This window comes from Python bivittatus, unplaced genomic scaffold (genome assembly GCF_059951505.1).
Source record: "Python bivittatus isolate LINGU-HERP-01145 unplaced genomic scaffold, Pbiv_v1 ctg000020_np1212, whole genome shotgun sequence".
In the NCBI taxonomy this organism is placed as follows: domain Eukaryota; kingdom Metazoa; phylum Chordata; class Lepidosauria; order Squamata; family Pythonidae; genus Python; species Python bivittatus.
In genome coordinates this window covers 54,876,106-54,901,119 of record NW_028277030.1, presented here as the reverse complement: position 1 = coordinate 54,901,119, position 25,014 = coordinate 54,876,106, and the positions used below count along the sequence as shown (strand labels likewise).

The 25,014-nt window shown below is 36.5% G+C and overlaps 1 protein-coding gene across 1 annotated transcript in view; it reads left to right on the top strand.

The window, feature by feature from the left end:
- ASCC3 (activating signal cointegrator 1 complex subunit 3) overlaps positions 1–14,904 on the top strand; it is a 234,016-nt gene extending 219,112 nt beyond the window's left edge. Inside the window, exons 38-42 of the mRNA XM_007421586.4 lie at positions 5,962–6,113; positions 8,126–8,267; positions 11,389–11,598; positions 12,973–13,148; positions 13,237–14,904. Of these exons, the coding sequence (XP_007421648.2) occupies positions 5,962–6,113; positions 8,126–8,267; positions 11,389–11,598; positions 12,973–13,148; positions 13,237–13,384 (828 nt within the window). The 3' untranslated portion in view covers positions 13,385–14,904. The remainder of the gene's footprint in view (positions 1–5,961; positions 6,114–8,125; positions 8,268–11,388; positions 11,599–12,972; positions 13,149–13,236) is intronic.
- Positions 14,905–25,014: the final 10,110 nt, after the last annotated feature.

The following is a 25,014-nucleotide window of genomic DNA, read 5'->3' as shown; positions in this document are numbered from 1 at the left end:
ACTGTCATGAAAGATGGCATTTTTAGTAGCTGTAACGTTGACTCATCAGTTATGTTCCTTTTGTAGGGATTCTCCCTTCACTGTTTTTCATAGGAATAAAATAGTACTTCATCCAAATACCTCTTTTCTTCGAGAACTGGTCTCTATGCCTGGTTCAGGGCTTTATATTGCTTACCATTGTTTGCTAGTCCCTCAAAGCTAGTTGAGAGATTACTTCATTCTTGTGATGTCCAAAGAGCTCTTGTCTGTTCCAGCTTCATCCCAAAGGGTCCAGGACCTATTTTTGACCTTCCAAAGTCTATCTAAAGGATTGCATCTATCTTCCCAACATTTGGCTAAATGGAAGAGGAAGTTTTATTATGAAATGGCAGGGCAACTGAACTTCCTTCAGACCTGTGCACGTTCTAGAAGAGAGCAATATTTGCAGCTTTCCTTCACTGAGCTATTGAGCTATCCCAGGACTTGAGCTTTCCTTTCACTCAAAACTACAACTCGAGTTCCTCTCCCAGTCACAATTTTTGGAATAACAATCCTTTCTTGGTTATCTTATGACTACAGATCTATCTTCAGTGGACACCTGTGAATTCACACAACCTGCCCCCTTAATGTGTGTGGAGTCATGTGACCTGTAGGTTCCTTATGTACTTTGCTGTGTTACTCTCAGGGACTCAGGTTTAATGTGAGCTGTTCCTAGTTATGTTTGATAGGTCTGCAGGACTTGGTTCCTGCCAGGAATTCTATAACCAGCAAAAGATTTGGATTCAGCTTTGCAACAATGCATAATTTGTATGTAAATTCACAGATGAACGCATGAAGAACTTCAGTTACAGACGAGAAACTAGGTCCTATGACAAATAATGTGTATTTTCAAAATACATAAGGAACCTACAGGTTATGTAATAAACTTAAATTGCTATACTTTAATTAAAATTTACATATCATCCTAACTGATAGAATCAACGAAAGACAATTCTCTTGTGGAAAACTGTATTTCATTCTCTGTTGCTGTGCTTAAATAAAATATGCAGGAATATAACTATTTCCTGAATTTATCATCTGTTTCATCTGAAGCTGCCTAATGTGGTTTAATGGCTAGGTTGATCTTTGTTAAAGCATCTTCCATAATAAAAATAAATGTGCAGTAGGAAATTCTAATTTAATTTCATTTTCCTAAACTTCTGTGCTGCCTTTCACCTGAAATGAATTTAAAGGCTTTATCAAAACTTAAAATAAAACCTGATTAAAATTCAGGATTTGAATTTCTTTTGACTTAATTAATCCTCCATGAAAATAGTAGAAACTAAAAAATAACAGCAGTGTTAAAGAATTGAGTCTGTTCTATGTCAAAATAAAGTTCTGCCTTACAAATGGAATGCTTACAGGGTGCCTACTCTAGAGTTGTTGTTCCGTTTATATGGCTACCCATCTCACTACATTGACTCTGGGTGACTAACAGTTGGCAAAGTCTTGGTTCAGCCTTGCTCCATTTCTCCTTTCTTCATTATTCTGCACTTTGATCTCCCTGCCACATATTCCAAATCAGTACCACTATTGAATAATAAATCCAACAAGAACCCATCTTTGTTGAAGTGTTTCCCACTTCAGATTGGTGTTCCTGTAAGGGTTTTATTGCTGTTCTCCATTCTTGTGGTTGAGCAATGGTTTGTACAGTAGATTCCTCTCTGTACAGGGTCACTCTGCTGGTTCCACCTAATCCTACAAAATGTAAGTTAAACATGGAAAATATAGAATAAAAGGAAAGAAAGCAAAGGGCACTTTTTATTAAAAGGAAGAAACCTCCTCCTTCCCCAGAGAATAATAATAGGTTGGATTTTTGACACCTAAGCACCATTTAACCCTGTTTTTGTGATCACTGCTTATTCAGAACTAGTAATTCCAAAACAAGGATCTTAGTTTATTTGCTTCTGGTATACAGTACATATGGTTGATAAAATTACTGTTTGCCCCACTGAGTATTGCTGCAATTTCCGTTTTCATTGAAGTGTCAAGGATCTATACATTCTGCACTTAGTTAATGAATGTAAAAATTGAGTAGATTTCCAAGCAACAAACGGAAGAACCCAGCCCTACCATGGATTTGATTTTTACACAAATATCCCTCTCTTAAATTACACACCAGGATAAAGATGCAATGAATAAATACGATGGGTGAGAAAGCATACAATAGGGAAAGAGTATTTGGTGTATTGGCCTTGGGCATAATGTGGCACACAGGCTAACATCTTTGCTGTTCTTGATTCAATATGAATAAATTGCTGTCAGTTTCTGCCTAGCTTTGTGGATGCCAGAGCATCCTACAACAAACTTTAATACTTAGTGGAATGCAGAATTGCTTGCTCAGCTCCTTAGTCTTTTGTGCCTAAATCTACTTCATTGATACAATACAAAAGTAGCAGTAGAATACATTGAAAAAAAAACTAACCACATTCCTCATCACATGCTACCCATTTTTTGTCATTAAGATTGCTGCTATACATAGATTTCTGAGCAGGCAATAAATGGGATAATAGCTAACTAACAAGAGTGGCAAACACCCCCAAAAAAAATAAAAATAAAAGGGAAAGTATAGTTTAGGACAAACAAAAGAAAATAGAAGAACACACTGACTACTGGAAGTATGGCTGGAATGCTGTTTTCAAAAAATGTAGAATATATATTAGATAGTCTATAAGCATGAGAACAGTGAAATACAAGTCTGTATGACAGTGGGATGTATTTCTGCACTGTTGGATAAGTGCACAACTGAATAGGCTCCTGGAAAAGAACGTACATGTAAACCTCTATCATATCTGGGCAGAGGATTCATCCCATGTGAGCCTCGTGACCTACTGTGGCAGTAGGAAACCTGCCCCATATATATGCGAACCAAAGATGTCAGTTGTGAGATAGAGAAAGGAAGTTATCTTGCAGTATATAAAAGTAAAGCCCCAAAGGCTGCAGGGAGTCAGTACAGAGACTGCGGCATATCAGTGTGTGCTCAGTTACCTTTTTGGCTCAGCTACCTCTTTGCTGAGGAATTCTAAAATTACTGCCTCCGACCAGTGAACGCCACTTGCTGTGCTCAGAGTATAACCCATATGCAAGTAGAGAATAGAGCAGTGTTTCCCAACCTTTGGTGCTGGCTGGGGAATTCTGGGAGTTGAAGTCCACACAGTTTAAAGTTGCTGAGGTTGAGAAACACTGGAATATGGAACAGAGAGATTGGAAATTTGCTAACTATTTGTTGTTCTGGGGATTTGATTTTTTTTTTTTTTTGGTCACAGTCATTTGATAAGATACATAATTTTCTTTTTCTTTTTTTATGACATGTTTTACATTCAACTTTAGGAAACATTTTTAAAACAGTATTGAAGATAGACAGGTAGATGTATCTCAACGTTTTAATTATTTTCCCTCAGTCCAAATGGAAAGGATAAGTTATCATTTTTAAACTGAGCCTCTCCCACATAACTGAAACCAGCTTTGTGTACTTTTTTAAACTCTACATTTCTCCAGGATCAGTGTAATTTAATTGAAATAGTGCTGCATGTGTAAACAGCTCCGTTGTTTAAAGAAGATTCCACTGTTTAGTTTGCCTTAAGTAAATGCAGCCTTTTGTTTGTCTGTAAAACATTTGATTAAATGTACAGGCTAATATAGACAGCTAAGCATTCCTCTAGTGGGCCGTATAAGTTTGAAATACATTCTAGCATCAAACTGTAGAGTAAATGCCCTGTTTAAAAACAGAAAAACAAACCCCAACCCTAGATTCTTTTATTAAAAATAATCTTTCCAGTATTCTCAGAGTTTTCATAGTTTCCCAGGAATACTTTAATGGTCACCTTTCCTGTCTTGGAAATAGTATACATTTCCTTAAGGTCCATCCTTTGCTGTTAAATAGGAATGGTGTGGATTTTGTTGAGCTAGGTGTTTTTAGTAGTATTTGTCAAAATTCAACTTTGATAAACAAGAAAGAAAACTTGAGTGTTTTTTTTTTAATGATTGCAGGAACAAGCAAAAAAAAACACCAGGTATCTACCTTTACTGTGAAGGTTAATGTGTGTGTGTGTGTGTGTGTGTTTATTTAATATCACAAGACTTTCTAAGAGTGACCAAACACACCAAACACAAATGGTGGGTGCATTCCAGAACATGAGGTCTCCTGTGAAATGATAACTTGTGCATGTTACATTTAATTATTTAAACTCTCCTTTTCGTCTCAGTGTAAGGCACCCAGGGCAGCTTAAAAAATGATCAATAGAAAAAATTAAAAATACAAGAACACCTGCAACTGAAATTGTTTCCATGTCCTCTCCTTATTTGCAATACAGGGGTACTAGTGGAAGGACTGGTGGAAGGAATTGCCAGGTACTGTGCAACTAATGACTTCAGAATCTTTGATGCATGATGAAGCTGAAGTTGCAGCTTGTCACCTGCTAGATTATCCTGCAAGTACCAAGGAGGAAACAACTGTAGCTGCATTACTGACATTTTCTCTTGTCCTCCCCCATCTAAGGACTTGGTTGTTCGCTTGGTATCTTGTGTGGAATCTGAGATTATAAGAGCCCTTGGGTGGAATGATAACAGAGATAAACATATTTCCCAGAGCAGAGATTCCAGAACCTAAAAATAGACCTTGTTATGTGTTCCAATAAGATGATTATCAGATATTGGCAGGATACACAAAATAATCTCCCAGAAAGTTCACAAATGTCTGGCTCCTATGGTTGGTGTTACTCTATAACGAAGGATCTCCATAAAGCTAATTCTATTGTCTCTCATCTATATTCAAATGAATTTAGTTTATTTATGTAAGATGATAAGTGTATACAGAAACTACTTTCTCATTGATCTGAATATACTTCTCCCATAACCAAGGTATGTGAGATCACTTATTCTTTTTATTTAAAAAAAGTAAAATATGTACATAGCTTTTGTGCTTGCACTGAAAGACTCATCATAAACTTTGGCCTAATTCAATTGTTATCAAAAATGGAATATTCCTGTATTGCTTGAAGGAAACAGAACATCTAGGTGAGATTGGCAATGTATATCTCATGCCAATGTAGTTCTTCAGTCCTGGAGACCAGTGGTGTTAGGATGGAAAATAACTCTGTTGGCAGTCCCACCTTAATTCAAGTTTTCCAAGCAGTAAAGTGCCAGATGAAGGATTAGCCAGACGTCTGGTAGTTACATCTGAACCAAGACACAATCTCTTATTACATACATTAAATCATAATTAAGTATTCAGTGCTGCATGCACTAAATTGTTCTTAGGGGAAGCTGTTAATAGGAGATAGTTTGGTCTGTACAGTGTTACAGCTCCAGATTCTGAATTGGATTTCTAGAATTTTGATTTCCTAACTTGATATAGCAGAAGGAAAGGATAGCAGGTATACAATCAGATATATAAGTGTTGTGCTTTGTAAATAGTCATAAAGAACCTTATGCCAAAAAAGTTTCCACATGTGGCTTTCTTCTACAAAGTAAACCTGGAACACAGGTTTTAAAAATCAGATAGTAAGCCATGGGTGAAGCCAGAAGTGATATAATACCTTCCTTAAAATAAACTATAACAAGATAGTAAACAAGCTCTTGAGCTCATCTCAGTCTGGATAAAAAAAGGTCTCATATTGTGGCAAGTTAGGCAGGGTGAAAAAACAATGGCTTCTCATATTAAAAGAATATTTGATTAATTTCTGAATAATTTCTCATATTAAGGAAATCAACCATCATAAAAGGTTGCTGCCTTTGCCATTTATTTACTTACTTATTTATATTTATGACATCCTTTGCTGTTGTATATGACATATCTTCTTTCCATCAGTAAAAATTTTGGTATGCTCAAAATCATATAGCTGCTCATAATAATAGAGAAATATGGATCTAGAATAGTGAAATATATTTTAAAAGACCTTGGCATTTATTTGTATAATTAAAATAGTTTTCTTCTTGATTTAGGCAATGCTGGATATTGCAGCAAATGAGGGCTGGTTGGTGACAGCACTAAATATTACCAATTTGGTACAGATGCTGATTCAAGGGCGATGGATCCATGATTCCTCTTTGCTTACTTTACCTAACATAGAATATCACCATCTTCACCTTTTCAGGTATACAGCTAGTTGTTTATAAAGCTGGTCTTTGCAGTACAATTGGAATATAGGACAATAGACTGTTACTGTCTCTCCATGCTCTTGTTGTTGAAAGTTGTGGTATAACGTTAAGGTTATTCATATCTCAGTCACTCACATGCTTTGAAGATTGTGTCTTCTAGTGGTTCTTATCCCTTTCCTGAGACTAGAATCTTCCAATAAAGTTGAATAGTCAGAGAGTAAAAAGAGACAAAAGGAAATACCTCTTCATTTATCATCTAGTTAAGTTTTGTACTCCAAGATATATCCAGTGTAGCAATGTCTTCCAAATTAGACATTTTTTAAAGAGATTAAACAGACTGAGGGAGAATAAAGCTATCAGAGGATAGCAATCATGATAGCTACATATTACCTGATATGTCAGAGATAGCATCTATGAACATGAGTTGCTAGAGAATGGGACCAAGAATGTATTATTGCACTCACGTCATACATATTGGTTTCCCATAAATATCTGGTTGCCAGTTGTGAATCAGAATGTTGGACTAGATAAGCCCTTGGTCTGGTTCACTTCTCATGAGCTGCATCCATATTTGTATAAACGAACTTCAACTTATGTAGTGGATCTCCTACATGGATTCATTTTGGAATGTCCAGTAGAGCAAATTGAGAAGTGTGTGCTTGTGAAGGTTAAGTGAGATAGAAGGAGAAGACAAACAGATAAGGTAGATGGACAAGGTTGGACATGTCATTGGAATGTCCTTGGAAAAGCTTTGGCTTGTCATCAAGGACAGGTCCAGATGGAGAGCATTTGTCCATGAAGTTATGAAAGAATCACATTTGACTCAGAGACACTTAACTAATGCTAAGTGGAAAAGGAAGACACTCTTAAGATTCTAATGCAAACAGCCAGCATTGGATAAAAACTGTTTGTATTTCCATACAATGTGCTGATTATATATGTGTAAATCAAATATCGCTACTCTTGTTATGGCTACATAAGCCTATGAAATGTCATATGCCGAGTCTTTCCATCTTTGTGCATACAATAATCTCTTTGCAGTTATCATACATAAAAACAAAGTTCCATGACTTTTTTCCAACTGCTTGTCCATCAATCCCAAAAGAAAGACCTCTCAATTGTACATTAATTGTTAAAATCTTCTAAATCAGTATGTGCATTGCCCACATTGGAGGAATGGTTGGTGAAGATGATGGAACTTGCTGAGATGGCCAAATTCTTTGATCGGAGAAAAGACAATATCTATGTTTATTGCTGACTGGAAACCCCTTATGGACTTCTTACATAAAACAGGAAAAAATGGACTTATGATTTATGGTTTTGATGATTAGACAGAATAGATTATAGAAAGAATAAAGTCATGTTGTAACCTTAGAGTGACAGGTAAATTTATAATTGTACTTATAACTGCTGTAAAGAAGATCAGAAGACACTTCTTTATATCTTTTTTATTTCTTTTCTATTTTTCTTTTACTTCTTTCCTTTCTTGCACTTTTAGCTTTATTTCTGATTTCTTTCTTTTTCTTTTCTTCGTCTTAGTTTATATTACTATGTACAGTATTAGTTTTTATCTTCCTTTTTAAAACTTTTAATAAACTTATATAAAAATACGTAAGCTATGAAAAAGATCACAATCTCATTAATTTTAAATCGTAACTTAAATCAATAACATTAATGTACATTATACTGTTCATCTATAGTTAATCTACAGTTTAAAGCAAGAGGCGAGTTCCTTAATAATCTGTGACTTTGAGCTATGGTACAGTTCTCAATACAGTTCTTTTAGACATAGAGCAGGCAACATGACAGTTTTAAAATCAGTCTGCCATGCTAATTTTATTAAATCAAAAGACTATTGTTGTGAAAGGCTAAGGCAACCCCATACTTAAAATAGGTTTTTCATTTTTTCTTTTAAAATGTCTTCCCAATTTCATATTCTTATCTCTGTTTTTTTTTTTTTTTTCCTGAAATTAGTTCTCAACTGACAGTATGTTTTCTATTTTACTAGGAAATGGAGCCAAGGGAAGAGGAAAGATGGTTACCAAGCGCCTATTGAATGCCTTCCTGAACTAATAGCTGCTTGTGATGGAAAAGAGAATATTTTTGCTTCCATTGTAGATTGTGATTTGAATTCCACACACATTACACAGGTAATATTTATCTATGTATCCCTCTTAATATTACTGGGGAAATCAAACTGCATGGTACAAATGCAATGGCTGATCATCTTTCATAGAGCTGCATAGAAGATTTGCAATAGCTCAGTTCAATCTGTTCTACAGCATAAATTTCCTCCTGCCCAACCATTCTCCCTCCCTCCAAACTCTGCTTTGCTGGAACTCAAACTTATTGGTCGTAGCCAGACATAATTGCTTTGGACAAAAAGTTCACACACACTCACTTGTAGGTGGATTGCAAAGATATCCATTAACTATTTGTGTGTGCCATGCTGCGCAATTGCTGTAATGTCAAAGAGGTCGTCGAATTGTTCATGCTGTACAGTACAGCGTACCCACTGGGATGTGGGCTTTTTACTTACAGGCCCATTATCTGACCAGCTTCATATTATTTCATTTAATGTATTCAAACATTAAATGCCTCTATCTTAAAAGACAGGTTCTGGTGTTACTGCTTTTTTCTACATTTCTTGCCATTTCCCAGTATATACTTCTTCATTTAAAAAGGATCAGATAATGTCAGAAATAGGATACAATAGATCCTAGTATGTTCATCGGCAAAGAATCTTTGCCTGTAATAGATCTCGAATTCCCTGCCATTTTAGAGCCAACAAGGGTACGCTGCAGAGTGGGTAGTGTATGCTGGCATCCATTTAGTCCCCATTTGTCAGTACACATGAATGGCTCACCACAAAAAATGAGTTTCATATTGCCATATAAGGATATCTGTCCAAACAGTGTGTAAGTTATATTGTGCATGCCTTGGTTGCTTTTTATACCCCCAAAACTCCTGGAAAGTAAGATAATGCTGGTGGTTTTGCTATAGCATTTCTTTAGGAAAGGAAACTAATATTCTCCCTTTAAATTCTGAGGCAATAAAACGGTGAGGTGCTTATACATACACGCACCACACATATTGATCATAATAGTGAAATACATTTAAATAAAAACAAAACCATTCTTTACCACGGATTTCAAATGTAATATATGTTGACTTCAGTCCAAGTTATAGATGTGTTGAAAAATTAGAACATTGTTGTAATTAGTTCAGGGAAAACTCAGAAGTAAACTAACTTAATTTATTTGCATAAATTGCCGTTCTGTTATCTTTAAAACCAAATGCAAATTGGCTCCGTCTGATACGATGATGGTTATTTGGCTCAAAAGTGCTTCAATTTGCGTAGCAATCTGGTGTCGTCTCTGCAGTGAGACGATCTCAGGTAACATACAAATCCTGAATTATTCCAGAAATTAGTATGTTTAAAGCATCAATTTAAGTGCTAATTGCAGTAGTAATGAGAAAAAGCAGTACTACTGTGAGATTTACATCTACTTCCCCATCAGTATGCCCGGAACAGCAGCTGACTGGCAGAGGATTTGGCTGCTAATTAAATAATTGTATGCATGGTAGTGTTCGTGTCTGATTCAATAGATGAAGATTAATCCTCAGATAAATATGTTTGGCTGGTATTGAAATGTCTTAGCAGTTTCTTCAAAAATAGCTTTTGTGTATGTTGCGTGTCCATATCTTTCATGTGTCTTTTTAATATGTCAATAACATAAACTGTGCTTACACTATGCATCTAGATGCATGTAACTGTAAATAAAAATACATTCTACTGCAACATAAAAGAAGCTGCTCAAATGTCTTGGCAATGAAAGTGAGCACTGTTCAAGCATAGGAAACCTTTTATTGTACTTTGCTCTTGAATCGATCACTCTCTTACATGTGTATACCTGCCACATACTTTTAAAAGGGAAACTATGGTAGAAATACGTTGCTGGGGTTAATTGGGCTTAATTTTTCATGTACTTCTTTCTAAACCTACCACTAAACAAATTAAATAAAAATCTGTAGAAAGTGCAAACCACTTTTGAAAGGAGCCTAATCAGCTCTTACAACAGGGCCACATCCACCAGCAACTGAGTCCAAAAGGACGTGAAGGCAGGTCTCTCTCTCCTTCTCCCGTCTGCTGCCTGCCATTGTATACAGGCAAGCAGTATGATGGGATGCCAGAGAGTTAGTTGGCATCCTCTATACGTTGATTTGGAGAATGAGAGATCTACATACACTCACGGCAGAGTGACTTAAGGGAGAAACTTGTGGCATTCCCTGCCGGCTTCCCCATTGAATTGCTTATGGGATGCCACCAGGGAAGGTCGCAAATGGCAATCACATGAACGTGGCTTGCTGCGATGTCGTAATCATGAGCCAAGCACCTGAGTGCCAGGATCGTGATCACATGACCGCTGGGATGCTGCGATGACCACAACTTTGTGGACCAGTCATAAGTCCCCCTCTTTTAGCGCCATTATAATTTTGAATGGTCACCGAACAAGTGGCTGTAACTCAAGGACTACCTGTACTAGGTTTTAGCCTTTATTCAGTTCACGACGTAGCTCCACCTGATCAAACACGTAAAGAACTGAGGGGACAACTAATCTACAAGAGTATCACAAAATATAGTCCATGTGATCATTGCTATTTTTAAGAACACTTAATATTAAAAATTCATTGCAAAAAAAAAAACAAACAACTTGGAAGTATGGATAACTTTACATAAGAATTTGAATTTTAGAATAATTATCTCAAATGATCCTCTGAACTCTCTGTATTTGCCTTATCACTAATTGGTGATTCACTCATGGATTATGTTGGGAAGAGTTAATTTAGAATATAATTATAAATAGAATTCAGTAACTGAAAAAATACTTTAATCACTAAAGGTAAGGTGATTTTAAAAAATGGATATAAAGTAATTTTTGTAAAGCATATATAGTAGCATGTTTACTTGCACAGAAATAGCCAAAGCACAGAATATTGATTGTAATTGTTTGGGTTGTTATGTTAAAGTACCACTGACTCTTGTGGAAGTGTAGGGAAATCTTACCTATATGTGATTTACCCAAGGAAGAATTTTGAAATGATCTACGTTCCATTGCCTATGTGTCTTTCTATCTGACTATCATGATCTATCAAGCTAGAACTTTGTCTGAAAAAAGCCTGTGTGGGCTCAATTTAATATGATATTTTAATAAAGTTGGTATAACTGGAAAGGTTTGTTTATCTTGTTGCTATTTGTTCTCTTCACAGGCTTGGCATTACTTGTCCCGCTTGCCAGTTATAGACATTAGTATGATTATTAAAGGTTGTTGGGATGATACAGTTCATGAACAGAAGGAACTGATTGTTCCAATGTTGTCGATGAACATACGGGATGATAAAAAATGGATGAAACTGCATGCAGATCAAGAATATGTTCTCCAGATTAACTTGCACAGATTGCATATTGGTTACACCAAGGTAGCGTATCTTAGAGTATTGCTTAATATCCAATTTTATGGGGGGGTTCCCAACATATATGTTAGAGTCACCATAGTAGACTTTCAGCAAATCAGTTTTATGTGGTTAATATTTTGCTGTTACATGGCTGATGTTTTTCTGTTAACTTTAGTTTTCATCACTTGTACAAAAGGTGATGGCCATACAATGTTAAAGAAATTGGGTCTGCCTCATCTGGCCCCATTCTTTCATTCTGTTTTCAAAAAATAGTGTCAGAAATGTAAACTGAGTAAATCAGTACAGTGGAACCTCGGTTTACGAACTTAATTCGTTCCGTGACTCTGGTCACACCCCAAATTGGTCGCAACCCGAAGCAAATTTCCCCATAAGGTTCAATGTAATTACCGTTAATCCGTTCTGGCGTGGAGGACAGGGAGGCGGCTATTGCTTGGAGGGAGAGTCCCCCTCCCTACAACCACATGTCAGGGGCGGAAAATGGCCGCAGACCACGTGTCAGGGGCAGAAAAATGGCCACGGACCACGTGTCAGGGGCAGAAAATGGCCGCGGACCACGTGTCGGGGCGGAAAAATGGCTGCGGACCACGTGTCAGGGCGGAAAAATGGTCGTGGACCACGTGTCAGGGGCGGAAAATGGCCGCGGACCATGTGTCAGGGGCAGAAAAATGGCTGCGGACCATGTCACGGGAGGGAAAATGGCCGCGGATCCGGTTCGTAACCCGAGGCGGAGTTCGCAAACCGAGGTAAATTTTGGGGGCTGGAGCTGGTCGTAACCCGAAAAGTTCGTTAACAGAGGCGTTCGTAACCCAAGGTACCACTGTACATGTATCACATTTATGTATTTTTAAAAATAATTTTATTGCAATATTTAAAAAGAAACACAGAGAAAACATTATACAGAAACAAATTAAAACACAGTAATACACCTCCAACAAATCAATTAGTTAAGTTAGAATACCAAAACAAACAAAAGAAAAATAAAAAATAAACAAACCCCTAAAAAATTGACATAGTAAATTGACATAAATCAACTAATTATATCACATATTCATTTAATAACAGTACATCAAATTATGCATACAAATTATCTATTCTTCTAAAATATTATGAAATCTATGAAAATGGTAACATATTGTATCATTTTTTACTAATAGAAAAAATGGCTTTTTCAGAAATTGATGTAATATATTTCTTGAATTCAGTCTTAAAGAACTTGGAGTAACAAATACTTTTCCAGTCTCGTAGTATCTCTTGACTATTCCTCACATCAAATATAGCCAATGTTCCTGAAGAACAGCCGTTTATGCATTTTATATTTGAATATGAAGAATACATTTATATAGGTGAGTGTCTTAAATTATATTTTTTTCCTTTCAGGGTAAGCAAGATACCAAAGCAGTTGCACCTCGATTCTCTAAGATCAAGGATGAGGGATGGTTCGTGATCCTAGGAGAAGTAGACAAAAAAGAGCTGGTGGCTCTGAAAAGAGTTGGCTATGTCAGAAATCAGAATGTGGTCTCAGTTGCTTTTTATACCCCAGAAACACCTGGAAAGTAAGATGACACAGGGTGGGTTTTTTAATTATTATTTTGAAAGAAGATTGATTTGGAAATGAAAACCAATGTCCTTTCTCTCTTTCAGATACATCTACACATTGTATCTTATGAGTGACAGTTATCTTGGAATTGACCAACAGTATGACATTTTTCTGAACATCTTACCAGCTAGCACCTCAGCACAGGTCAACACAGAGATCTCTGATAGTTTAAATGACTTGGGCTTGAAATAATACGCCATATGGACTTTCTTTTGCTAGCATCTTCACTCTGGGAATAGGAAAGCATGTTTGCCTTAGTGCAGTCAGCATCCAGCTTCAACACCCAGAAAATTGAAAATGACTGCTATATTGATTCTGATGACAGAGTTAGCCTCAGTGGCCTTTTTGACCTGATAATCCAGTTGCATTTTTAAAAATTCGTTTTGTAGGCTGGTAAAAGTGGCTGTTTTTCTATTAATATATATGCCACAGTTTCTTTTGGACAGATTGATATTTGTCAGGAGTAGATACTTTAATTTGCAAAAACTAATTTTTCCGTTACCTGCCATGAAATCATCATTGCAACCACTTCTCGAGATCCAAAGATACAATTTATGTAGGTATAAAGGAGCTACCTGCACGGCTGAAGAAGCCACTACAGTAACTACTACTCTGAAAGAGATAAGCTGATATCATCACAAGAAGACTTCAGCAATGTGGACACGGCCAGTGGATTTTACTCACGGCCATTTGATACATCTAATCCATTTCCTACCCATAATAAAAATGTTGCTAGGATATTGCAAGATTTTGTACTGAAAGACAAATGCTTGTGACAAATCTGTTCTCTCAGAATTTTCTATGTGAAATATGTATGACATGGAAATAAAGTTCAGCACTTAAGCACACTGTGTGTATGCAAAGTCACTGGAACATCGGTGTTTTTTTCAAAAATTTCAGTATTCGATTTATATCTTATGTGCCCTGGTTTTCCAGTGGTGTAAAAAGAATCCAAGCTGATACGTGGAGCATTGAAAAAAAAATGATACGTTATTAAACGTTTAAAAGGTTTCTGGCCCACCTTTCTCACATGGTCTCAAAGGGCTATTTTTGCAAAAAGTTAAAACTATGTAAAAACAGTAAATAAGAAATGTCCACATCATTAAATGATGTTAATTAAATCCTGCAATGCAGATCAAGTGTTCAGAGAACGGATTGCAGTGTAATTTTTGCAATATGTGTAAGTTTAAACTTTTTTTCTAAAACATCGGTATGTGGAATTCTATGTACAATACTTGAAAGACTTGTCTAACAAATATATCTAGAGGGAAATAGTTTACTGTTAGAACAAAGTCACAATTTATTAGTAGTAAAGCTGGTTATTTTGCTTTGCTGAGTTTTGGGGAGGCCTGAATAAAAGCCAAATGCAGCAGTTCAGACTTTTCTCCTATTTACCACCTGATTGGCAGAGGCAGTGGCAAGCAGCTAATTTTGTATTGAAGTACCACAGTACATGGCATTAAGTTTTCTGGCTACTAACAGAAAATTCCCCATTGTTTCCTGCATTACTGCATACCTCTTGACATTATTTTTATAGTAATTATAAAATAAATATTTTGTTCTAAGCTTAGAATATTCAGAACTGGTCTTTCAAACTTGGAATGTTTAAAGCTAAACCTATTATTATTGTGGTTGTTGGTCACACAGTCAGCTAGATGTTTAGAATGGATTTGGCATTTTTATCCACGTATCAAGTCCTTCCCAAGGATCTGGAATAGGCAGATGTTGTTGGATGCCGTTAAAAGTATCATTGCAGGATGTAAGCTGTTCCCAGTGTAGCTGCTTTTTGCAATGATGATTATGATGATGATGGTTGGTCGCACAGTCAGCCAGATGTTTAGACTGGATTTGGCATTTTTATCCATCCATCCAGTCCTTCCCAAGGACCTGGGATAGGCAGATGATGTTTGATGGTTTGATGGTGCTAAAGGTATCGTCGCAGGATGTAAGCTGTTCCAAGTAAAGCTGCCTTTTGCAATTGACTGATGGTGATTTTGTCAGTGCCGATGGTCTTCAAGTGGTGCTCCAGATGTTTTGGGATTGCACCTAAGGCGCCTACAACTATTGGTAGTATCTTTGCTTTCTTTTCCCATAGTCATTCTACTTCTATTTGCAGGTCTTTTTATTTTGTGATTTTCTCCAGTTCTTTCTCTTCTATTCTGCTGTCTCCAGGTACTGCAATGTCCATCATCATCATCATCATCATCATTTAAACTTGTGTGCTGCCCAACTCCCAACAACTTTTCTTGTATTCAACTTGCACCTAAATCACATTTTTGAGTATACTAGTTTAACTGTGTAGTTGTAGATATTAGAGCACTAATAGGATTGCAGTATTTTGTTCACAGCCACACTGCAATAAAGGTATGATGCAATGTAATAAGGATGATGAACATATCAAAAAGGCATTATTAGCCTTTATCTTAATCTTCACCTTTGACGAGTGTTCCACGATACTGCGATGCAATGTTCAAGTGGTTCAAGCAATTAATTATACTGCAGGATTCTTACCAAGGTTTATTCTCACATAGTGTCTGTCTTTAGTTCACCCAGCTCTAAAACAAACTGGATTGTATCCAGACTTGCCATTCTGCAAATAGAAGGGATCTTTCCCTTTACAAAAAGGTCCAGAATCCAAGTTCTTATTGCAGAAGAGTGAAGATGACATTCACTCACCTGCAGTAAAGCATGTCAAGGCCTGTACTGATTTGGAGTACACCCAACCTTCTGAAAGAGCTTTTTTTAAGAATGGCAGGGAGAAGAAATACAGGTAGTCCTCACAATACAGCGGCAATTGAGACTGGAATTTCCATCACTAAGCTATGCAGTCGTAACGTGTCACATCATGTGACTGCATTGCTTAGCAATGGCAATTCTGGCAGACCCAGTTGCCATCATAACCCCAGGACTGTGCAGGTTGTTAAGTGAGGACCTCACACGATCACGACTTCTGACTTCCTGCTGGCTTCCCCATTGACTGCTTGTGGGAAGCCAGCAGAGAACATCGGAAATCACGATCATGTGACCAAAACCGAGTGTGATGTAATCACAAGCTGGGCATCAAGCACCCAGATTGCAATCATGTGACCATGGGGATGCTGAGACAGCCAGAACTCTGAGGACTAATTGTAAGTACCATTCATTCACTGTCATAACTTTGAAGGGTCACTGAGCAAATGGTCATAACCTAAAGAACTACCTGTAAACATCACCATCTTTTCTCTGTTCCTCCCCATCCCAGCCATCCCCATCCATGGGAGAATTCTTTAAGCAAAGGGTTACAATTTAATCTCAGCTACCAAATAAATCAAAATACTTTGAATATAACAGGTTTCTTTAGAAAGAATTATATTTCTGTATAAAGCCAAAGGTTTGCCGTGGTTATATGCTTCTGAATATTTAGAATGAAGATGGTCATTTCCTATTTTTTCTATTACTGATTGCTGACTTGCTTGCCACCTGATTCTCAAATTGCAATAATTTGGATTAAAATGTCAGCACTGCTTGTTAGTGCATCAGATTTAATTCCAAAAAAGGTGCTTTGGAGCACAGAGGGATATGATTGTAACATCTATTTGCAACTCTTTAAAACACCACATCTTTTTGGGGCACCATGCAGCTGGTTTAAAGAATTGCAAACAGCTGCTACATTTGGATCCCCATGCACTCCAAAACAATTGTATGGAACTGAATCCAAAGCATTGCAACAACTGTACTTGGCCTTCATTGTGAATTGATCTATGTTTTGTTTTGGGGTAATATTTTCAATTTTTTAAAAAATATAGCAGCTCAGGTTATGCTTCAAAAATAGCAAACTAAGAGTAATGACAGAATGATTAATTCCAGATGAACTAAAAAAAATAGTAGGTTATAGAAACATTTTGAGAGTGTCACAATGGGGGGAGGGGGTGTTAAATTATGTTTTTAAGAATCACTGATCTAGGCGGCCTCTTGGGTTTTCTTGAAGGAGATGCATATAAATGCAATTTATAAAATGTGCATGGGGTATAATTTTTTTAATGAAAACAAGAGATGCTTCTCCAACAAACTCAAATGGAAAAATCAGTGTTGCAAAATACCAGAGTGGACTAATCAATGCTCAACTTACTGCATTAGTTTTAATTTATCACTGCTTAATATAATGAGTATTTCTGCCTGATTATTATACATTAATACATTATTTTACATGTTTTACTTGTGATATTAAACTAGCTCTTATTGAAGATAATGTAAATTGATGATCTTCAGTTTTAGTTAAGCATTTTGGATTTTGTAAATCTGAAAAGATGGCTGGCAATAGTGTGAGTTTATACAAATCTGATTTTACATGAGTGAGTATAATTTTTACATCTAGATTATTTTGAGAAGGATGTCTAAGAAATTTACCACTTAGATTTCTTTGTTACTTATTCTATAGAGAAAAAATGTACTCAAGAGAGGGAATAATCTCTGTACATGACAGATTCTCCACAGAGATCATGTTGCATAACAAATATATTTTCTAAGAATCTTGGTTCTGGTGAAGTTCCAAATTGTTCATTGCAACTTGATTCGTCTGTTCTCTAAGTTGATGAGTCCTCTTAATGAACCATTTATCTGATTCTGTATATGTGGAAAATTACAATCTTCTCTGCTGTTGGTAACTGAAAGAAGTTCACATTTATTTTTACAATTTATACTGCATACTAGTAGTTCTCCTTTAGAACTGTGTTATGAAATATACTGAAAAACAGTAGATCATATTTTGAGAAATCCCCATGTAATTTAAAAATTCTGTCCATTTATTTATCTACAATTAAAACCCACTAAATTTAAAAGCTACTGAAGGACCTAAGACTCTATGTAGATATATGCATTCTATTTTTAAAAAAAACAATAATGACGTTTTGTTACACAATATAACAGTGTTTTACTTCAAATACAGATTTCTATGAGGGTATGACTGATTCATTTTCCCCTTGTAGAAATGCTTTAGACTCTCGTAAACTCCTGTAGTAGTGTTTTCCAATAAGCTGAGTTTAATTTTTAAAAAGTCTGGACATAGTAGAATAGATTCACCATCTTCTACCATGATAATATAGCACTTAAACCCACTGCAGAAATAGGTGCCTCTGGAACAAACTCGAGGCATATGTTAAAGGGTTGGTAAGAAAAGGACAAAGGAGAATAAAGAGAGGCAAGTAGATACCCATTCACATTACACTGAATGTTATCCAATTATTTAGAATAAAACACAAAATGTTGAAACCCACGTTTAGAAGAAAGCACAGAAAATTCAGGATGGAAATTAATGTTCAAAAGCAATCTTTCTCATATCTATACATTCCACGTCATGGGCCATTCTTTCCATGCTCTTTCAGTTAAGCTCATACTGGTTTTCATTTATTGCTTATTAGCAAATTAGAAACTATTGTTGCAAGTGACATTCTTTGATGTTTGAAACACTTGTGCCTTAAGCAGAAATAAGCATCTTTAATCGGTAGGTAGTATTAACCTAGGGAAAAGTTTTCACACTGTGTGCATAGTAATCTCTTCCCTTACTAGTAAGTGTTAATCTCTTCTGTTCTGAACATGTTTCAGATGCCAATAACAGTTGGAGAAAGGTTAGTGAGATTTTTTTTTTATGCAACTTTATTTGACAGCAGATCTGTATCATTAGGGACTAATTACTCTGTGTAATACTGCTGCCAGGGTCATTTTCTGATAAATGTTCACTGTTGTCTTTTCAAGGATGCTAAAAGTTAAGTTTTGCTTAAATTACTATGTAGGAATCCAAATGTGGATACTCTTCTCTTTGATTCAAGAGAAGATGTTTGTATAGGAGAGTGTCTTCCTATTGAAATGTTTCACTCTTCTTGTTCCAAGTGTTTAACATTTTTCAAACAAGTATTTTTCTAAAAGCCATTAAGTATCCCTTGGGACCACATCTCAGTGGCAGAATATATGGTTTGCAGGTCCCTGGTATTTCCAGGAGTTTGTCTTTTTAAAAAAAAATGCTCTCCAGGAGCAGTGGAAGGCTTTTTGTATGATCTTGGAGAGCTGCTGTCACTTAAAGTAGAAAGGTTTGAAAAATTGTTTGCATCTATCTCCAGTACTGAAGCTCCTGTACAGAAACTCAGATCTGAATCAACTATCTGCAAAACAGAGGCAAGTGGTGATGGCAATACAGGAAAGTAAAAAAGAAATCTCTTTGTACAGGAGGTCTCCTTTTAAGAATCCTTAGGAACTCCATTGTGAAATTGCTGGTCTTGTAACAAAATGAATAAATGAGTAACATATCCTTAAAGCTGACTTCTACCAGAAGACTGGAAAGTGATCAGTGTTGCATTATTTTTAAGAGGGCTTCTTAAAAACAGAGAACTCAAGGAAATAATTGCAAGTAAATTTTACAGACATGTTAAAGGAAAAATGATTAAGGCTGTGCAAATACTTTGGATTTTTTTCAAAAGAGTGCACAGGAGCCCAAATGTAGAACCTCTGCTTTAAAGAGTCATCTTTAAAGCAGCTGTGTCTTTTCATGAGATCCTGGGCTTCCCTCTTCAGGTGCCATGCAATTTGAGAAAAGGCATCATGCTTTAAAGAGTGCAGACAAATTCTACATTCACATTCTTGGATCTTCCAAAGCACCTTTTTGGAATCAAACCGAAAGCACTGAACGGCTATAAAATTTTGTTAACGATATAAAAGGGCAGGTCTTGCTAAGGACAAATCAAAATAGCTCCTGTTTTGTTTTTTTAAACTTCCATGCCCTTTCCATTTTTTTCAGTACAAATATTCCTGAAAAGGGATGATCTGGTAGACCAAGACTTTCAACATTTTTGGAATAAAGTCCCTTACAAAATACTCCTGAGAAAATTTAGGAATGATGAACTACAAGGGCAGATTATTACAAGGATGGATCACTAATTGAACGTACAGCAGACAGCAGAAATAAATGAAGTTATCACAATAGAAAGTTTTAAGTAACAGACCTCCTAAATACCTGTATTCAGATTTCTACTTTTTAACTTGATTTAGGGATGGATAAACACCAACAATTGGCAAGATCCTTTTGAAGCATTTCATGAAATGAGAAAGAGGACAAATAAAACTGTGAATGATGTAAGCAGGTGCAGTAATCCTAACATGACTGATGAAAAAAGGGATACTGAAACTGCTGGATACTTCAGTGTTAGTCCAGTGTGCAGCGCCTATGAAAAGGATGGGTTCCATTTTAGTGCCTAGTAGCAAACAGACCAAAAATGAAAGAGCTAATTTATCCATAAAGATTTATACAAATATTATGTTGCAACCATATCTGAAATGCTTGCTGCAATATTACAGAACTGTAGATGGTAAAGAAAACAAGCCATCTATAATCATCAGAAGCAAGAGCAATGCCCTAACAAAGGTAAAATCTTTGGACTTGACTTTAGGGGGGGAAGTAGTGGATGGGGAATAAGGCAAATGATTTATAAATATGTATTTGGATACAGTAAATAGCTGGAATCTTTTCACCTCCAAATTATCCAAACCAGGATTCTAAGTAAGAAATTTAGCATGACCCCTAAAGAAATACTTTTAGCCAATTATTGTTAAACCTGCTGCTGCAGAGATTTAGTGCTGTTCACAAACTGAAATAACTTTAAAGGAGAGCTTTTAAAATTATGAAGGAAAAAACAATCTGCAGTTATTAGACATGATGCTTTATTACCCTCATATCCCACTTGTGCATTTGGCACAAGTATCTGATTGGCTGTGATGTTGGATGACACAATTCCAGCAGGGCTCTTCCACAGGAGCCTGAAAAATGATGATGATTGATGATGATGATGGTGGTGGTGGTGGTGGTGGATTTGATTCCTAAAAGCAATTTTTTTCAAGTTTGCATGTACCACATTGAGGAGTTGTTCTTATGTAAAGTCTGAAGCTCTTCTTCCAATACATGTTCAGAGGCTGCGCAGCCCTCATATGCTCAATGGATACCTGACTGTGAGTAAAGCTAGTCTAGTGGATTGGATCAATTAATGGCAGGAAATCTTATCCACGCTGAATCATCTATCACTGAATTCCAGCATGTTACAATAGAGTCTAGTGCACATTTTAAAGAACATTATTGGATTGTGCTTGTTGAACCTACTGCACTTCTGGCAGATGGTACTAAACTGAAGAAGCTAAAATAAGTGCAATCTCTATGAAAAGTGTTTCAACAAAATTCTTCTGGTTAGGATTTATTTTCCTTATGGATTAAAAGACAAGACCATCTTTTAAAGTTTACTGTTCAGTAAGTCTGTCAAATATATTCCAGTTCTTGCATCATTAGGCTTCTGCCAATAAGTCATGATTTGGTTCAAGTTTAAGATTTGAAGAGGGCATAATTTATCTCTAGTTTGTGATTTAAAACTCAAATGAATCTGGGTCCCTTCAAAGTTCTTTTTTTAAAAAATGCCCAGAGATCATAATGGAAAAGCATCAGAATGTATGCAGATGCTTCATTTTTTGGCAGAGTGAGATTAAAAAAAGAATAGTAGATTCTTTAGAGGATGTTAACCCTGCAAGGTTTCAGCTGAATATTTTCACAGTTTTCTCTACAATACCTTTTTGAAATAACCCCTCTCTAGCTCTTTTAATCTCTGGAGAAAGCTCTAATGCTGGGAAAGGTGGAAGGAAAGAGAAGAAAAGGATGACCAGCAACAAAGTGGATGGACTCAGTCACAGTGGTGATGAATACACCATTGGGAGACTTGAAAGAACAGGTTAGGGATAGATTGTCTTGGAGAAGTTGCTAGGAGTGGTTGCTAGGAGTCGAAAACACCTTGATGGCACATAATCAATCAACCTCTTTTAAAGCAAAGATTGCAGGGATAAAGAAAGGAGAGCAGAGCAGCCTCCATTTTGCCCAGCAAAGAGCCCAAGTTGTGCTGAACCAATGCTCAAAGTGTCAAAAAAACCCTGTAAAAACTATGTTCTTACTTTTCCACTTCCTTTTGGGCACAACACTAAAAATTTACCACTAACTTGTACTTTGGGATGGAGTGGCGTGCTGCCTCTGATCCCTGGGTTTTGTGAGGTGCCAGGAGAATTGGCAAAGCAGGCTGGCAATCTTGGCCCATGCTTGGAAGGCCCAGTCTGTTTTCTCTGAGATGTCTTTTCCTGTTTGGAAAAAAGGCAAGTGCTGCAGTTTGTTCTGCACCAGAGGCTGCACTCCCAATCAGAATGAGAATATGTGGTTCAGGATTCATGTACATTAAATCTTCCTCAACTCTTTTCTTTCCCGTTGCTACAAAAGTTCATACATTCATTACGGTTAAACTCAGTACTTTTTTCTTGTTTTGCTTTTTTCACTTTTTCCAACTACAGAGCTATATTTAAAAAGAAAACCAAATGCAGGTTTGACAGGCAGCAGCCCGTGTGTGTTTTCTGAAGTGGACGTACACTTCCTCTCGTGCTTATTTGTGCACAGGACAGGGAATTCTTAGCATCTCTTACTTGAAACAAGGAAACCTCCCCACAATAAAGACCTGATCTTGGGAAGATGGCCATGCAGGCAATTTCCAACACAGAGGATTGCTATTTGGTGTCATGTGGAGTCAGGAGTTGCCATGGAATCCATTTGCTTCTAAACCAGCTCCTCCTGCTGGAATACTTTCTCATTATCATTTCTGCCAGGAGCATTAGAGTGGAAGAAATGCTGGGGTAAAGCAAAGTCATTCATACATCTGGAATGAGTCTAGAAATCTAAAATCTACATTCAGAGCTAGTTCCCAGCTCCAGGTCAGAAGAATGCAAATGGTAAATGTCCTTTGAAGTCTTTTAAAATTATTATTCCAAAACTTATAATAATGCAAAGCATAAACAATAGATTATGCCAGATGCAATATTCATTTTCTCAAGAGAATCTCCTCTTAGATGGCCTGGGCTATTGCCCCCATTTTATAGCTGGGGAACTGAGGTTGGAAAGCAATGAAAAAATACGACAGTAAGAACTCAAGTTTCTCCTATTTGTGGCTGATTGTATTAATTCAATTCTCATTTCAATTAATTATTTTTCATAAGTACAACTGATGGTTTAGCATGTGTGGTCCACTTAGCCAAGTGTGGTTTGACCATGGTTATATAGTGATATGGCATATTGTTGAACAGTCTATCGTGTTTATCTGCATAATAGCCATGATAGGAGGAATGCATTGTCTCTGATTGGCTTAAAATCATCCAATATAGTAAAGACAGATTTCTTCAGTTTCCACTCAGCAATATTTTCCACTCTGATGAGCAACTTAAACATGCTTTTTCTTATTATCATCCCTCTGGACAGTTTACACAACTAGAACTCTTTAGCTTTAGCATTCCAATTTCTTTACCTTGGAGACATTAGGAGTATAATTCGGAAGAGATCAGATACTTTTAAATACTATACTATTAAAGCCACTGGGACCTAAGAACAGTTTTGGATAGTGGTAATGACTAGAAACACATTCTAATGAATAATTAAAATGGGATTCTAAACTGGAGACTAGCTGGGGACAGGAAGGATTAAGTCCTAGGCTTGTGGTCTTGAAGGTCAAGGATCACTCTAAGTGGTGGACTTTCTTCCAGAGTTATCCCATTAAGGAAAGATAAAAACATACTAGTTGTAATTTCTCAATTCAATTAAACATTGGAGGGGTTTGAAGCAACCTTTTTTCTCTTTGAAAAGCCATTCCCATGTAGTCCAGTATATAAATAATGGCAAGTTTTGTCAACAGGAAATGTTGGGAATATTCAGAAGTACTTTCCAAGTACCAGTAATACATTTAGAAGGGAAAGAAGTATGAGGTGATTACATACCTCTCGATAACTTTATTGGTTCTGCATCTCATCTATGCAGCACCAGATCAGGAGACATGCTAGATTTTCTGCCCCTTCCAAGTTTCCTAAAAACCTTCAGTATCTTAAGCAGTTTCTTTTCTTCCAAATATTTTAAGGGTCATGTTTTTATCCCTGAAAGTTTATATATAGTGCCCATTTTTAAGATTTAAATGTGAAAAATGGCAGCTTCTGATACTACTGACCTATTTCTTCTTTTTGACACTTTCTCAGAAAATATTAAGCTTCAGGTGTGAATATGATGAAATCCCTCATATTTGTCTACAGTGAGTTAGATCTGTGCAAAACTGCATTTCTTTCCTGACAATCTACACTACCAGCAATGGGATCCTGGCTCCACTGTTTACAAATGCTCTCTTTATTGTGTATTTGTTGGGGAAGTCAACCCCCCTTTCTTTGCAACATTGACTGACATCTGCCATTGCCATTTCTCTTAGATATTTACTCTCTTACTGTTCACACTTGCCTGCTACTTTTTAAAATCACACTGTTAGGATATTTAGCAGTATACATGCCATGTTGCTTCATCCAACCAACTTCTCTTTCTCTCCCCTATCCACATCTATTCACTGCACACAAGCAACCATCACCACTGCAACATACCCCGAAGAAAGGATAGTTTTACAAAGCGATTAGGCATGGCACTGAAGAACCAGAAAGGGAGAAATAAATATTTCTAATAATAATTTCTTTGTTTGATCGTTATGAGCCACAGAGCCCTTAGGAGTTGGAAGGCATACAAGTTTAATAAATCGTCATCATGATCATCATCATTGTCACCCACTCAGGGAAGACACAGAAGCCCTGTTCCTCCTTGTTAAAGCACTCAGATTTGTGTATATTTTCCACTAGTTAATAAAAAGAAGGGTAACAATGCTGGAGAAAAAGGGAAGAGGATGTTTTAACATACCTAACAGTGAAGGCAACACATTTTTCCATAAAATCATTACATATGTGACAAACCCAGGATGGAGTCA